This window comes from Chelon labrosus (genome assembly GCF_963514085.1).
Source record: "Chelon labrosus genome assembly, chromosome: 15".
Lineage (NCBI taxonomy): Eukaryota > Metazoa > Chordata > Actinopteri > Mugiliformes > Mugilidae > Chelon > Chelon labrosus.
This window is the reverse complement of record NC_140348.1, coordinates 27,487,477-27,504,795: the sequence shown is the minus strand read 5'-3', so window position 1 is coordinate 27,504,795 and position 17,319 is coordinate 27,487,477. Positions and strand designations below refer to the sequence as shown.

Genomic DNA, 17,319 nt, shown 5'->3' with positions numbered 1-17,319 from the left:
CAGACTCCCTCTCTCTCTCTCTCTTCTCCCGTGCTCAGTCTCTCCCTCTCTCTTTCTGAGCGCACCGCTGCGTCTCCGCTCTGATCTCCAAACCTTTCTCTCTCTCTCTCTCTCTCTTTTTTTAATTCTCACTCGGGTCCTCTCTTTCTCTCTCTCTTTCTCTCTCTCTCTCTCTGTGAATGAACGAGCCTCTTTAACATATTCAGACCCACGTCATCCGCTGAAGGTGGATCACGCCGTGCAGCCTGTTCTATAAAACCCCCCGCAGCCTCGCTCACTGTGGAGGAGCAGTCACCGGTTTGACGGAGGAGAAGCAGAGGAGGAAACTTTCCTTCTGAAACCAAAGCGGATTTTTTTTCTGTCACGGCTGAAGGACAGGAGACTCTTCTTACTAAACTCCAACTGGGAAAATAAGTGAGTAACTAATTTGTTCTGCTTTGTGCGCTCATCCTGCTCCAAGATCTCACCTCTAGTTTACTTTAGCACCGCCTGTTAATCCTCTCCATACTGTAGCCCACTGTATTCAAATCCCTCTTTCGTCTTTCGTCTTTTTAAACCTGATTTATTGCTGTTGGTCCATAAACCTCGGGCCGCCCGGGGAGGGGGGCGGCAGAGCCCCCTGAAACTGTACCTATAAAGGCGCATAACCTAATAGACAAGCCGGCGCACGCAAACCTGTAAAACTATTTGGAATACTTGACAGCTACTCATCACTGAGCAGCAGCGGCAGCAGCAGCGGAATGAAGGGGAGTTTCCTCACAGGAGAGCAGCACGTTTCTCACGGAGCTCAATCAGGTTCTAATAAGAGTGTGTGGCGCATCCATCCGGTCTGATCCGAGGACTCTTTGATTTGTGTTGGACGCGCGTCAGCCACGGAGCAAAATCTAAAACAATCAGAAACTAAAAGAGACAGACACGTGTTTGACTCCAGATTTAGTCTGTGCGTAAAAACTCATTTGGATCTGATTTCTGTTTTCTCTTCGTCTTTAATCCAAACCTGCAGCAATTAGCTTGAATCTAAAACTGCAATTAAATTAATTGCAGAGACTGAGAGCAACTCTTGTTCATAGCAGAAGAGAGAGAGAGAGAGAGAGAGAGAGCTCCATCACTGCGTATTAGTGTCTCAGTCAGGAGACTCTGTGTGATCGTGTTGTTATTAAGTTTGGATTCTTTCTTTCCTTCTTTGTTTTGGTTTCTCTGCTGCATCAGATCTCAGACTCACAGAATGCGCCTTTATTTTCATTTTCACAAGGGAGGACCAGAAGAACCAGGAGAACACTGGTCGCACCAGGAGGAGAAGCTTTACGCACCGCAGCCGGACGCAGTTGCAAGCGCACAGACGCAGGTGGACGCTGGGAGGTGGAGCAGCTCGGAGGAGATGTTACCCCTGGCTCAGTTTGGGGTTCTGTCGGCCTTGGCCACCGCGCTCACCTCGGTCCTCTCAGCGCTCCTGCTGCTGGCGCTGACCCGGCAGCTGTGGAGCCTCCGCTGGAGCCTGACCCGGGACAAAGAGAGCAGCCTGCCGCTGCCGAAAGGCTCCATGGGATGGCCACTGGTCGGAGAGACGTTCCACTGGCTCTTCCAGGTGAGAGAGTTTTACAGGTGTTCCTAAACACAGGTTGTCTTCAGCTCTGTCCTGGTTTTCGCTCAAATGTTCAAACTCTCGTCTTTACTCTTATAAACGAGGCTTTCACTGGAAAGCTGCGGGGACGTTTGACTGATCAGATCATTGACAATGTGTCTGGAAACGCGGGAAGCTTCAATGAGCTCCCCGGATTCTTGTGCAGGCTGAGTTCTGTTGTTAATGCAACATGTGTGGACTTGATGCTCAGTGCGTAATTCCTTCTTGGGAACAAAAACAGACGTTTTCTGTTCAATTCTTCCACCTCTCTGTCTCTCTCTCTCTCTCTCTCTCTGTCCCTCCCTCCTTCCCTCTTTTTCTTTCATTCTTTCCAACTGTGAGGAATGCACCCCTCTTTCCCTAATCTCTCTACCCTTCCCACAACCCATCCTCTCCACATTGGATGGAGTCTGTTTTTGTTTTTAGCAGCTCAGCATCCAGGACATCAAGGTACCAGACTTAAGTCAGAGATTTGGGAAAGTCTGTGTCAGTCCAACATGCAGAGATAAAACAAGATTTCATTAAGAGATGTGAAAACTAAAACTCTTTTTTTTTTTTTTTTTAAATCGCATGGCTGATGGACAACAGTTCCTGCATCTGTCTGTGGAGATGGTTCATGCATACTGAACTTTTGGACGGACTATGTATTTGTGCATTTTTCTTCTCAGTAGAATCAGATGAAGCTAAAAAAATAATACGTGCACCAAAGTGTTAGTGCTCCCAGAGAACATGCTGCTATAAGATTCTCCACTTTCTATCAAACTGATGGTTGGGGCTGCAGAATCCTGTGAATATTTAAAATCTAAATCTGTAGATGTAAATCTAAAAAATTATGAATATTACTGAGGTGGAAAAAATGGATTTAAAAACCAAATGTTACTAAAATCTCTTTTCTCTTTTTAGATATCTTTGTTATTGGTTAGTATGCATTTTTAAATATGTCCATCAGTTGTGGAGTTGTTTCCTAAAATGTGATTTAATTTCATATTATTATTATTTTTTCTTTCTCTCTCCAGGGCTCCAACTTCCACATCTCACGCAGAGAGCGTCACGGCAACGTGTTCAAGACCCACCTCCTGGGGAAGCCGGTCATCCGGGTGACCGGTGCGGAAAACATCCGGAAGATCCTGCTGGGGGAGCACAGCTTGGTGTGCACCCAGTGGCCCCAGAGCACCCGCATCATCCTGGGGCCCAACACTCTGGTCAACTCCATAGGGGACCTACACAAGAGGAAGAGAAAGGTGAGAGGGTGGTGCTCCAGTTTATTTTAGTGATCCTGGATGACTGAAAGCATTTTTAGATGATTTTACGATTCTCTTCTTCAACATAACAACAGTAGTTAGAGCTCATAGCTGGTGCCAGGTTTATCTATCCCATCCAGTCCTGCCCCACCCACCCTTGTCTCCTTGTCTTGTCTCTTTAGCGAGTGTTTACTGAAAGGTGTTGACTGCCGTGTACCAGGTAATAACTTTTTACGACTCCTCTCTCTTTGTTTTCTTAACCCTTTCAAGATCCTGGCCAAAGTGTTTAGCCGGGGGGCTCTGGAGTCTTACCTGCCCCGTCTGCAGGACGTCGTCAAGTCTGAAATCGCCAAATGGTGCTCGGAGCCCGGCGCCATCGACGTCTACAGCGCGGCCAGGTCCCTGACGTTCCGCATCGCAGTCCGGGTGCTGCTGGGTCTGCAGCTGGAGGAGGAGCGCATCGTTTACCTGGCGAGGATCTTCGAACAGCTGATGAACAACCTCTTCTCGCTGCCCATAGACGCTCCGCTCAGTGGGCTACGCAAGGTGAGAGAAAGAGAGAGAGCACGGAGTCGACCTCATGTCTTCCAGCTTCCAGCTCAAACAGATTTATAACGACACCTGTTTCTGTGCAGGGGATAAAAGCCAGAGAGATCCTGCACGCCAACATGGAGAAGATCATTGAGGAGAAGATGGAGCGGCAGCAGATGGAGGAGGAGTATCACGACGCCTTTGACTACATGCTGTCCAGCGCCAAGGAGCACGGCCAGCAGCTCAGCATCCAGGAGCTCAAGGTACACCAGACGTAATGTACCAGCATGAAGCTTATGATTTCATTCACATACAAGACCAAACGTAACTGTGCTGCTCAACATTGTAGAAAAGCTCAGTTCTCATTTCATATAATCACAAGGTGGATAGTGTTTAACTTGATCAAGTATAAATATGCTAGATGTGTTTTGAGAAGACACATTTCTTCTGCATTCAGTGTTTACATGCAGAACATTGAGCAGAAAGGCTGCAAAATGCATCACAAGTTCTGATCATATGGCTGATAGACAGTGTTTGGTGCATCTTGGAAGAACTGCAGTGATACCAGCATAAATGAAGCAGGATGGTCTTAGTTTGAGCTTTAAACGACTTCTTAACTGTGACAGAATTTCAGGTGCATTAGTAAAAACCAGTACATCCTCCCTTCCTGCAGGAAACGGCAGTAGAGCTGATCTTTGCTGCTCACTCCACCACAGCCAGCGCCTCCACGTCGCTGGTTCTGCAGCTCCTTCGCCACCCGGCGGTGGTGGAGCGGGCCAGAGTGGAGCTGGAGGCCGAGGACCTCGGCTACGACTCTCACAGCCGATGTGGCGTCACCGTGGAGAAAGAGGAGGACGCTGCCGCCGCCGCCGCTGACATGGAGACGACCTGCCTGCTCAACGGAGGCTGTCAGAGAGACGAAGCTGGTTTCCCGCGGTCTCAGTCTCACATCCCGTACCTGAGTCTGGACAAGCTGAGCCAGCTCCGTTACATCGACTGCGTCGTCAAAGAGGTGCTACGATTCTTGCCACCGGTCTCAGGCGGTTACCGCACGGCCCTGCAGACGTTTGAATTAGACGTAAGTTCAAAGCTACGAGGAAGATTTCCTTTAGTTTCTGACAAGGTTTGGCAAACGACATAAAATATATCAGCTATAAAGGAGTTTAAGTTTTGAGCTTAGTTTATACTCCTACAGCTAAAACTACCTGTGTGTTGGTGGATCAACTTTCACTGATAATCACTGCAGCACAGGAGGTTTTGGAGGTTGAACATGGCAAAACTTTCTTTGCTTGTCCAGCCTCCGAGACACAAAATCCATTTCAGGACCAGTCACATCTTTAGTGGTCTGCATTGCTGTAAAACATAGTTACATTTCCGGGGGGGGATACACACACCAGGTTACACCGTAGAAGTGGCGCAGACATCCAGGTCAGGGTTTGTCCTAATTGGACTTGTATTCCAGGTATCTTGTCCAGACACCTTCCTGAAACTAGAATTCAAGTTTGAGCCTCTTTCTAGAACCATTTGGCACCAACATCCATAAACCATAAACACAGAACCATACAGGAAACAAGGTATTATATTCACAGTAATATTTCCCACAGCTTCTAGCTTCTTCTCTTGGAGTTGACAGAGGCATTGTGGGAGATGTAGGAGTGCACCAGCTGGCTTTTTATTGCTGCACGGTGAAAATGTGTTGAAATGTTGAAAACCCAACCTCGCAGAAGTACCTAGGATATTCTTTGTCTGTATCTCTATTCACCGGTTGTCCGTCCTCATGTTACAGGGCTACCAGATCCCCAAAGGCTGGAGCGTGATGTACAGTATTCGGGACACCCACGAGACAGCAGCAGTCTTCCAGAGCCCGGAGCTGTTTGACCCAGACCGGTTCGGCCCGGGTCGGGAGGAGAGTCGTTCGGCCCGGTTCAGCTACGTGCCGTTTGGTGGCGGCGTGCGGAGCTGCGTAGGGAAAGAACTGGCGCAGATCATCCTAAAAACTCTCGCCGTGGAGCTGATCGGGACTTGCAAATGGACCCTGGCCACGGAGAACTTCCCCAAGATGCAAACGGTGCCAATAGTCCACCCGGTCAACGGACTGCATGTGCATTTCTCTTACAACCACTCACTTTAGATATAAACACAGACTGACTTGACTTTCCAAAAAAACTCAACCACCTAAGAGGCAGTTTAACTTTCTCCTTGCTTCCAGAAACGCTCTTCAAGTGAGAAGACATAATGAGTCCTGATGGTGCAGTTCAGGCCCCCTTTACATTTTCACGGACATGGAGGGGTTTAAACTGCTAACCTGCAGCACTTCGTTAATGCTTCCCGGTCTGATCCAAACCTAAGAAACCACTTTTACATTTAGAGCCCCCGGGGTCCGGTAGCACCAGTTGGACGTACACCAGGTTTTATGAGCAGTCTTGGCGTTAAATAAGACCTCTGTAGAAGGAATACTTGTTGCACCACACAGACGCAAAGCTACGTCTGAGATTGAATCTGGTCAGGAGCATTTTCATGGTGAAAATAAAAAAACGACTTAGCTCCACCTGGTCGCAGTTTTAAATGGTGCAACTGGTGTAAATATTTATCACAAGATTAGATGTCACGAAGCCCAACATTCGGCGTTCACCCATCTTCTTTACGTCCAGCTGGTGCAACAAGACCTAGCTTCCACTTTCCTTTCCACACATTTCAAGTTGATAATGTGTCCATAAACCATTTCCCTGCTGATATTTCAAAGATAGAAATCTGGGTTTGTCCTAGTGAAGGTCTCGCTGAATTGATTGCATGTTCACCTCAATCAGCAGAAGTCTCTATGAAGAGCTTTAGTTCCATTTACAGGGGCGGACATTTCATTAAGGGACGATAAAAGCCCAGTTTGACCCGAGTACAAAGAGCAAAACGTATGTTTGATCCAACCAACATCTTGTCTTTTCAAAAATCCACTAGCTCTGACAAAACCTCAAGTCCAGGAGACGTCCTGCAGTGGTTCTGGTGCCTTTAACTCTGCTATCTCTCAGTAGATGTTACATTAGTGACCTTCACTAAGGGTTTATCTAAACACATATTCTCTGTGCCGAATGGAGAAGCCGTTATTCTTTATATGTAATCTCAACATAAAATGCAGCTGACAGAATCGTCATGACTTCCAGACCTCAACACCAGTCCCTAGTTCTTGCCTTGCCCCTGCTCGGAGCAAGGCCCTGGCTTCACGTGCATTAACCGAGGGCTGACATGCAAAAGGAAAAGATCTGCAGCGAGAACATGTGTGAACATTTGTGCAGACACAGGAGAGAGCGGACTCCCCCGGTTTGTTTGCGGTCGTCACGTTTTAAAGGTGGAACTTGCACTTGATTTTGACAAGTTGGTTCCACAGCCAGGAGTTAACAGGAACATCAGAACACATTCAGAATTTATTTTTTATTTTTTAAACATGAATGTTTTATATATAGATATACATACATGTATATATGTATGTATATCGTTAGCAGTTCTATTATGTGTGTGTATCAAATGAAGTAGCATTATGAATAAGCTGTATTTAAAATGCAGATGTATCATATCTGTTGTACTTTCACTTTATCTGTAACGGTTTATAGATAGAGACACTAACCTGCGATTTAAAGTCCATAAAAACTTTATCTTTCATTGTTTAGAGCAGCATATACCAAGAGTAGACCTATTCTAATTATTATTATTATTATTATTATTATTATTATTATTATTATTATCACTGGTCTAGGACTGTCTCTGTGCTGGTCTTGAAGCCTAATAGACGCGCTGTGAAATGTTTGGTACGGATGGATTTGTGGAAGGAGATAGCACTTTCTCCGCTTTAAGGAGTCTGTAAATACTTGTCCTGTTTGTGATGTAGCTGCTGTACAGTCCATGTAAAATAGAAGATGATAAACTGAACTCTTGTTTTACGAGTTTGTCGTGTCTCACTCACAAAGAGGTCACGGGGGAATGTTCCCGTGGAGTCGTTGTACGTTACGTTCACATAGCTGGTACAATCTAAATACTAGTTCATGAGCTGATCCGTGTGGACAGCAGTTACGGAGACGTGGAGACATCTTGGTTGTCTTCTTCTGCTCTATCAGTCCAGGACTGGACATTAACATGGAGGAAATAAAACTACTAGTTACTTCTTTTCCCCTCCTTCTCCTCTTCCACCTTTTTCTTCTGTTCTATTTTAAGAACAAATCATTCTCTTTGGCTAGCAGTGACCTCCATAGCGTAGTTTCTTCCTGATTGGTGGAAAACTAGCTGTAAATTTAAGTGTAAACATGTAAAAAGTTCTGTCAACGAGGTTAAAATAACCTATAACACAGTCGCCTCCTGTAGACAAAAGGTCCTCTGTTAGCATTAACCTGGAAACTTCCCCCCACCCACAGACTGTTGGTCTGGAGTCTCTCCATTGGGAACTGATTCTGATTCTAAAAGATCTGCTGGGCCAATCCGATCATTAGGGGGCGGGGCTTAATGTGGTGACGGACAGAAGAGTAAGCTGCCATGGCTTTAGGAATGTTGTTTGCTATGTCCTGCATTTTTGTTGGTGGTGTATGTCGGGTGAGAAAACCACAAAATGTCGGCACTTTATGAACTTTAATCAAAGGAAATCTGAATGAAATGAGAAGAAACCATTTAATTTTAATTAATTTTAACTGTTTATACAACTATCCTGGATATTTGTAGCCAAAACAGCTACTTTCAATCATGCATCTTTTTGTGAAGGAAAGTTGTTCTGGAGTCTTTCCTCTGAGAACTGATTCTGCTCCAGCAATGATATGTTGGACCAATCAGATCATTTGGGGGCGTGGCTTAAAGTGGTGACGGACAGAAGAGTAGCAGTAGTCATACGTGTCATCTGAGCGACGTAGAGTTGATCAGTATTGTTTGAAACACGCAGCAGCTGCAGCTCAGTCTCTGAACATCTCACCCGGTCCCGTCAGACTTTTCACGTAAACAAAAGCCTAAAACAAAACGCTGCATTTCCAGAATTACCTGGACAAAGCCCCAGACTCAGATCTCTATAAAAATGGATTTCATAATAGTTTGCCCCAAACAAACACCGGTCGCCACTTCATACTTTGACCTCATTATAACCAAATCTGACAGCGAGGTCGCCACAAAAGGTCGCCTCTGGGGGTCAAGGCTGAAGCTAGCAGCTGAGGTCACCGGGCATTTCCACCCTCCACCTGACCGCCCTCATTGACAGGCGGAGAATAGGGTGAAGCTATGTGGCAGAAAATTAATGGGACACAAACAGCCTGGCCTAATTATGTCCGCTGCAGGGCCCCGTAGCTCTGCCAAGGTCGTTATCTGATGGACGCTCAGTCACTGTGAACTTGGCGACGTTTTGAACCAGGGTTCACTCCAATGCCACCGGCTGCACAGGTCAGCGGCGGGTCAGCTGGTGGGAGGGTGCATGGGAACCAGAGGGGATCACACAACAAAACAATGATGCAGAACCTTATTGTCATTCCTCTGCATTATACAACTGACACACAACTTGTGTAACGTCCTGCAGCGCTTACAATAATGGCAACTGTTAAAGTACAAACGGTCGATGCAAACGTTTGTGTCACTGTTTTCCTTTTACTGCTAGAAAATAATAGAAATAACGATGAAAAACGTGAGATAATCTTCCTGAATGGATGAAGTATGAAGAATTCTGGGTTGTTTATGGTGAGTAAGTGTTTACAGCTAGTCTTTGGAGTCGGTCAACCCTAAGAGTGTGTGATTAGTCCAGTCTGAGCTGCCTCCCTCTGGACTTGTGTAACATGTTCTGTTAAAAGAAATAAACTCAGGACGACTGTAAATAAGTTCATAGCATCGTTACTGCAGACATTAGGGACAAGACGTCACTGATGACATGTTGAGACTCTTGTCCTATGGTGTCTGGAGGAGTTTCGAAGCTCAGTGCTGCGTCTCCGTCCGTCTCCGTCTTTGATTGACTCCACCTAGCTCCAAGCTAATTCAAAAATAGAGGAAGTGCGTGACCGTAGCTCATCATTACCTTCCTCCTCCTTCTCTTCTTTGCGCCCGACGTCAGACTACATGCTGCCCTCATCAGTTATCTGTGGATAATATTTGGTACCTCCAGCTCAGAGCGTTTCATTATCAGTCTTGATATTGACTCAGTTCTCATGACATTCAGAGATGATCAAATGCTGACTAACGATGCTACAGACTTTTTCAGTATACCCCAGGAAAGACTGATATTGTTTTATTGGTAAAATAGTTAAAGGAGCTACAGAGCGCGCATGATGAATGAACCGTCGACATGTTTCCTGAAGGTTTTGAAGCTCAGCGTGGCGTCTCCAGACGTCTCCATCTTTGCTTGACTCCTACTAACTCGCAGCTAATTCAAAAAAATGCTCAAGTAGGTGGAGCTTAAGCTAAACACAGCTACAGTAGATTAATTCTGCATAATTTTAATCCTTAATCTGACTTTCAACAGGTGGAAACAGTTCTGCTGGAACATTTCAACATGGCTGCCTGCGGGGCTTGACTTTCTAGAGGAACTGGACTTTCTTGCACAACGTCTGGACACATTTGACTCTGAGGTACAATGCTCACTTCTAAATTCCTTCAACAAACAATACTATCGCAAAGCCACAAAAATGTGTCCACCTAGGTCACATTACGCTAGGTCAAAAAGGACTTCTTCTTCTTCTTCTTCTTCTTCTGGGATCTCTGGCAGCTTTGAGGCTAGCCATTAAACTAAAAGAAGAAGAAGATGTTTTTGACCCTTCATGGACGTGGTTTTGGTTTACGGCTATCGGGACATCACTAGTGTTTCTCTCTTTGCAAACATTAGATTCATAGCAGCTCAACAAAAAAGACCTGGAACAAGCTTCAAGACGAGCAAATAATTATTCACCAATAAAAACAACCCCTTTCACACTAACACATGCAAGATGGTGCCTCAACACGATTTCTGAACAAAGATGTGAATTTAGAAACCAGGAATCAGTAAAACGTCACATTTTAAAGAGGAAGAGGTCAAACGTCCGACAGACTGAACCAAAGCCACCATTATCCGTCACGTTAGCTGTTAGCTTCTCATGGGGGGTTTATTTTGTCCCGAGAGGGTGCAGATAGGGCACCTCAGGGTCAGCTGGAGGTCACGGATGAAGAGGGGGTTCCTGAGATTACAGTGATGAGGCTGTCCTTTCATGCGCCTGCTCAAAAAGATCTCTTCCCTTTGTGAATCAGTGACGGCCTCAAAAGATTTCACTGGCACGACAAATTTAGATGAAGTGAAATTCATTAGCAGAGAGACTCATGCCTGATCTGCTGCATCTCTCTATCCCACTGAGCTTTGAAAAGCTTTCCACCACAGAGTTTCAGCCTCCTCGGCCTTCTCCTCCTGTTATTTGTGTGTTTTCTGGTTCAAAGGCAGTTCTTGGGCACGATAAGCGACACCCATTTGCGAAATGAGGGGGAAAACGGGGTCAGATGGTGACTGGGATAGAGGGACCGGTGGCCAACGTCAGCTCCTCAGGCCAGTCCAGATTCTTTACCTCCAGCTCGTGTTTTCTTTAGGTTTATTTTAATCCCCCGCTCCTGTCACGAGGAAAAACCGCAACGCTGCAATCTCAGTGGCTTTTCTCTTTCTCTATACTTGTAATTGAAAGTTTACATTGCCATTTTTGTGCTGAGTCAGTTTAAGGGACCTTCAGGGACTCCATTGTGTGACTACGGGAATGAAAATGGACTGTAGTTGAACTCTGGCAGCTCCGGTGGAGTATCACCGGGAGTTCATGCACCCGGAGCCAACGGGGAAATGTTGCCTCATATGTTCTTTGTCTTAGTTCTTATGTAAAACTGAAATGGGCCGTCCTGGGTGAAGAGTCATGAACATTAGATTGATATCTAAGTGAGCTCTTAACTAAAACTTAAGTTCTTTCTCAAGATTCTGCAAAACTGTCAGGATTTAATTTGTTTACTTCTTCCCAGAAGACGCTTTAAAGCTGAAAAGTTGTCAATTCTTAAACATTTTTTATATTTAATGTTTATCTATTTTTGTTTTAGCCTCGTTCCCTTTTCGTATTTGTTTTACGGCAGATAATTTAACTCTAAAACAGGAAACGTTCACTTTTTATTTTTGCTCACAGAACAGAATCATATTCCAGATAAATCCTCTCATGGTTTGGCTTCGTCTCCACACACCGCCCGTACCTGACCCCCCCTCACCTCCCTGGACTCGTGGCGCTGGTGTTCCGCCCGGGAACAAAAGCCACGCATCAATAACGATTTCTCTAAATGGCTGTTTCAGGTCATTGAGAGAACACTTAATTATTATAATGAGGTAAAAGAGCGGTCTTTAGAGAAAAATTAACCAACAGGCCGGGGTCAGCGGCGCGATCTGCCAACCTAGACAAACAAAGTCAGGTCAGGTTTATTTATAACAAGCGTTCGAGAAACGTGCATTGTGAGAGGAAAGCTTTTTACGGAGCTGCGACGATGAGAGAGGGACATCATGCTCGGCTGGAAAAACCAGAGCGCTGATGAGTGTGATGAACACCAAACTAATTGAAAGCGCCTGAAAGAGCTTCTTACAGTAAACACTGTTATAAGGGGACGCTTACAACTATGATATGATTTATTCTGGTTCAGTGGGGAGAGAAAACAAAAGGCAGCAAAGTTCAAAAGTGCAAACCGGGAAAAGTGGCACAGCAAACTTCATTCACACACACAATTACTGATCACACAAGAAGTTAACGCGCTTTAGTTTCATGTCTCATAGTGAACCGCAGCCTGGTCTGCACAGCGCCTGTAGAGCAGCTAGAACTATTGGACTTCCTTCATTCAAGACTTTTCACTTCTGCTTCCTGCAAAAAAACTTTCAAGAAAGTTGTTTGCACAAGTTTTCACCAAAATTAAAAGAAATAGTCTAAAAACCTGCAGCACATGCATGCATTTGCACAAAGACAAATTCTAAAAACGTCTTGGACAAAGAGATAGATGTCAGAGGAAAATTTTTTTTCTTGATGTTAAGACGAAAGTTGAGGAGTGAACGTTTGAAGGTGCGGTGGAGTCGCTGCGGCGGACCAGCTGGAGGAAACGTAGATGGTGAACCAGTCTGAGGAGGCGGAGGAGGATGTGGAGAGCGAGGGAGGGAGGGGGAGGAAGAGCGGGTATGGACATACAGCCGTACAGCAGATAATTATTGGCTTTGTCAGACAACATCTGTTATGTCAGCATTCCAGCCGTCAGCCTCGAGGAGGACGAGCACGGAAAAAAAAGAAGAAGAAGAACGCCTGCAGAGTTCAGGGTTGTTCCGAGGGACAGACACAAAGACAAACGCTCCGTTCGGACAGGACGGGAGTTCAGCTTCACGTTTATGCGAGTCACAGCCTTCAGCCTCAGGGGTCACAAGTTCAGATCCCCGTCTGGCCTGCCGCGGTGTCCTTGACCACGACCGCCTGGCCTCAGGCTGACCATGACCTCTGACTTTCCCAGAGACTCCTGGACATTTGTCCTGCAGCGATCAATAAAGGGAACTCCCTTTCCTCCCTTACCCCAGACAATCCGACAATTATCCCCCCGTTTATTTTGCAGCTTCTCCTTGTCTTTTTTTTCCACAGATACAGCTGGAGTACAACGTCGTGTACCTTTTGCACCAGGTCAACACTTTGGTCTTTTGAAGTTAAACCAATGGTCTGTGTCTTTGCTCATTCTCACCATTAAACACCAGTGTCCCCCTTTTCTCCCCGCATGAGCAAATATCAGCAAAACACAAATACAAGCAGCCCCGACTACTTCTGGCTGTGTCTGTAATGTGCTACAGATGTCAAACGCCGCAACACTGCATGATGCAGCAGGTGTGTTGCCCTTAAGGGGTTATAAAAGAGAATGAGGAGGAGGAGGGAGGAGGAGGAGGGAGGAGGTGAGGAAGGGAACGAGTGTGAGAGCAGGAGATATATGAATAGAGGAAGGGACAACACACAGAAAACCAGCTGACAGATTTACCGGCTAGCTCAACAAACCAACTAAATGACAGATGTCAGTCTGTGTTGAAGGACAGACATAGAAACCATTTACACAAGTTTGTTCCAAAGTATGTCTGAGGAATCCAGAGAGGTTGTGCCGTGGCTTACTTGTACTGAAATGTCATTTATACACCACATTGATGTGAGGTGGGTTTGTGACACATCAGTGAATGTAAAGCCAGGACCTCGCTGTCAGACTGGAGCCATATCACCACAAACATCCATCGGTTCCACAGCCTTTGATGAATGTGTGTTTCTAGGGTTCTTTATTGTGTTGTTGACCATTTGCATACTGGATCAAACCAGGGTTTAAATGTGTCCTAATGTATTTAAGATGCTGATATTTTAGCAAAGAACAGGTTGGAATGGTTTATTTTCAGATCTTCTTGAGCTAAAACATCGATGCATTTAGAAGAACTGGATACCAGAGTAAAGTGATGCATTCCTACGAATTAATTCTCCTCAGGCACAAACAATAGCGGTTGAACGATTTTGGACTTTTTAAAGTTGAGTCGACATCGACTAGTCTCTGATGTGGTCACACATAAAAACACAGTAGAAAGTAATGAAATCTGTATTCTTGACCTGAATACATATTGTAACGTCTCAGACTAAAGAAGCTAAGGAGGCTTTTCTGCAAGTTTATCAATAGAGTCTATATAAATCTGCACCGTCAGTAGCGTTTAATAGAACTTCACAGCATGTTGTAAGATAGGATAATGTAGCCGGGATTAAAATAATGCAGTATATCTCTGAATCCTTCTCCGTGTCCTGCAGCTAAAGGTCTAATAACTTTATCAAATAGTTGATGTCTAGCCTCCTTCTAGTGAAGTATTTCCACACACTTGATGAACCAACGACCCACTGGGCTCCTCACCTGTCTTCTAGGAGGCGTCCATGTTGTTATCGTGACTAGTCGACTTCCTGTTTAAAGCGTCATGACACAGCAGTGAAGTCAACTAGTCTGTACATCCCCTAGCTAACAATGAACATTTTTCCAAGCTTCCTCCGTGAATCACTCACGTTTTTTTCAGTACATAGCCTCCAGCTGAGCCAGCAGACTTCCTGTTGGCTCGTAGCCTGCACGTCAAACAAACTCCTGTAAGTTTAGGTTTAAAATATCACTTTAAATTATTTCTCTGGTTTCACGTAGCAGAAATTTCTGTGGATGTGAAACCCATCAAACCATGAATCAGAGCGGGACTGAAGAACTATAGCAGGTTACTGTGAGCTGACCATTACTGAGACCACACACTGAGTTTCCTCCTTCATTTTGAAAAATAAAATCTCTTTGTCCACCAGAAGCATGCCAAGCTCTCACCCTGGAGCCGTGGTGGCCAATCAGAAGCCTGGAAAACAAATTGGGGATAATTCCTTTTGGCTACCAAAAATAATTATGTAGCAGTGACCTCCACTGTTCCTCATTAGTGGAAAAATAACTGTTCAAGGTTAAAATAAGCGCTATTATGGCCACATCAGCTGCTAAAGACAGGCGCCTCATGTAGACAAAGCTCCTCTGGCCTTGCATTAACATTAGCCTGGAGGCTAGCCCGAACATTTCAACACACGCAAACAACACGCAGCAGAAAGTTGGTCTGGAGTCTCTCTGTTGAGAACTGGTTCTGCTACAACGATGATCTGCTGAGCCAATCAGATCGTTTGGGGGCAGGGCTTAATGTGGTGATGGGCAGAAGAGTAACTAAACTTTCAGTTAATGACTTCACAGTACTTCAAAACTGAAGCCTGAACTGCAGTTAGTCTCAGGTTACCGTTTACTTTGCATGTACAAGGAGATAAAAAAGGTCAAATATTAAAGTTAGACACTGGTTGATGTTTGGCGGTTGGAAGTTTACTTGCACCTGTGTAATCTAGTACCTTTAAATTTATCCGATCCAACATTTAGTCATGGACAGTAATGAGGAGGTTGAGTTTTGAATAGAATGTCCTCAGGTAGCATTTAGATGGGGAACGAAAGGGGACCAAGGACTGAGCCTCGGGGGACGCCACAGGAATTCATTCTCAATGAAAATAAATTTGAAGGCTACACTATAATATTTTAGATGAAAAGGAAAACTCCAAGCTTCTTGAGTTACAGCTAAACTTTCCAAATGCCGCTAGACTGCATGGATCCCGTTCTCATAGTACACCATGCATTTCAGCTGCGTGACTGTAAAGGACAAGTGCATTCTTTTGGGCCTGTGATGAAGGCAGAAGTTGTAGTAATGCCATGTGGCCACTGTGTCAAATATCCTGCATAGTTTAGCTTAGCAGCTCCTGGGTGATGGCCAATGATAAAAACCTAGAGGTGGAAGATAAGATGAATGAGGAGTTCACCTGCAGAGCCCCAGATTAAAAACCTGGAAATGTGCACGAGTCTCCTTTAAGAGCGAGCATTTTGTCTGAGTGATTGTCTGCCTGCCACATACCAGAGTACAGTTCAAGAGTTCAGTTAATTCATGAACTCTGTCAGGGCACCACACCCAGCCAGCGGCACGGTAAAGAGCGCGTTTGTGTTTGTGCCGCCGTGTCCTCATGCATTAGCGACTCCGCAGTATGCGTGGAAGTAGGTTTAAGTTTGTCTGTACATGACTCTGGAGTTGAAGCTGCTGCATGGCCCACGCACACAGGTGCTTTCACTTATTCTGCCTGATTAGGCGTCTATGTGGGCGTGGACGGGTCGTGACTGACAGTTCTGAGGCTCTTCGGTTAATTACGTCGCACTTTTCAAATAAAAGCGCTTCAGCGTTCTCACCGACAGCAGCTGTCACGCTAAGGGTTTCCACACGGATCAATCTCACACTGGAAGAATTTAAAAGAGGAGCATCTTCAGGCTGCTTTCTTTTCTGCATGTTTATGAGTAACACAAACTGTAAAACAGGGTCATTTTGGTAATAAGGAAGTCTAGAGGGGAAGTTTAAAGAGGTGTTTTTCTACAGAGGAACTTTACGCGACTGCAGATTTTAACGCTGCCTATATATTTAATAAAAAGCAAACACCATACACCCAAGAAGGTGTCTGTCAACTCTGCTTGTATAGCACTTAGACGTTTTTCAGTGTTGATTGTCGTGCAGTGCACAGGTGACTGAAACCGACTGGAAAAATAAAAATGAAAAACAAAAACTGCTCCAGATGCTGTGAAACCTCTTCCCAGAGGCTAGCAGGGAAAACAGTCTGGTCAAGCAGCATTTTTATTAATTTATTTGCTGTGTCTCAGATAAGAGGAAGTGAGATGATCATTTTCCGTAGATGCCACCCTCTCACTGGCCTCTCGTCTGAGGCTCTGCAGCCACCAAACCAGACAGAGATGCAGTCTGTCAACATGCTCTCCATGCCCTCAGTATGTTTAAGGATTGATTTTTAAGATTTTACTGTTAGCCTATACCCACGGCCCTTAACAGGAATAAGCAGTTACAGAAGATGAATGAATGAATGAATGAATGAATGAATGTTTGCCTATAAATCAATGAAAGGTCTGGCTCCGACATATCTTTCTGTCTTCTGGTTGTCTCCAAGGTTAAAGCTCAGGGGAGATTGCTCTTTCTCTGCTGCAAACTCTGTTTACTGTCTGATTCTTAAAATGAATTTTTATTCTTTGGCATTTATTCTTTCGGTTTGAGAGCTGCTCTTTTAACTGTTGTTTTAATCTAGAACTTTTAAATGTATCCGATCCAACATTTAGTCGTGGACAGTAATGAGGAGGTTGAGTTTTGAATAAAATGTCCTCATGGTAGCATTTAGATGGGGAACGGAAGGGGACCAAGGACTGAACCTTGAGGGACGCCACATGAAATGAAGGCTAAGGACAAAGAGGAGCTGCCAGAGGAGTTTGAAAGTTTGTGTGTAATAACTAAGCACTGAACGATTTAATCGTCAAGTGGCTGGACGACGGCATAGTTGAAATGTTGTGGAAGATGGATCAAGA

General features: G+C 45.0%; 1 protein-coding gene across 1 annotated transcript; it reads left to right on the top strand.

Annotated features, from left to right (window-relative positions):
* Positions 1-287: 287 nt before the first annotated feature.
* On the top strand, positions 288-7,394 carry cyp26c1 (cytochrome P450, family 26, subfamily C, polypeptide 1). Its single transcript, XM_084561509.1, has 7 exons — positions 288-414; positions 1,253-1,585; positions 2,638-2,862; positions 3,133-3,408; positions 3,498-3,656; positions 4,067-4,471; positions 5,180-7,394. The coding sequence occupies exons 2-7, from the start codon at positions 1,379-1,381 to the stop codon at positions 5,522-5,524; spliced, it is 1,617 nt and encodes a 538-aa protein (XP_084417635.1). The 5' UTR covers positions 288-414; positions 1,253-1,378; the 3' UTR covers positions 5,525-7,394.
* The last annotated feature ends 9,925 nt before the right edge of the window (positions 7,395-17,319 follow it).

Bases quoted from the DNA above. Each gene is read 5' to 3' on its own strand.
- cyp26c1 (XM_084561509.1), top strand. From the start codon at position 1,379: ATGTTACCCCTGGCTCAGTTTGGGGTTCTGTCGGCCTTGGCCACCGCG. The intron at 3,409-3,497 runs GTGAGAGAAAGA...GTTTCTGTGCAG, and splicing joins CGCTCAGTGGGCTACGCAAG to GGGATAAAAGCCAGAGAGAT. The intron at 3,657-4,066 runs GTACACCAGACG...CCCTTCCTGCAG, and splicing joins TCAGCATCCAGGAGCTCAAG to GAAACGGCAGTAGAGCTGAT.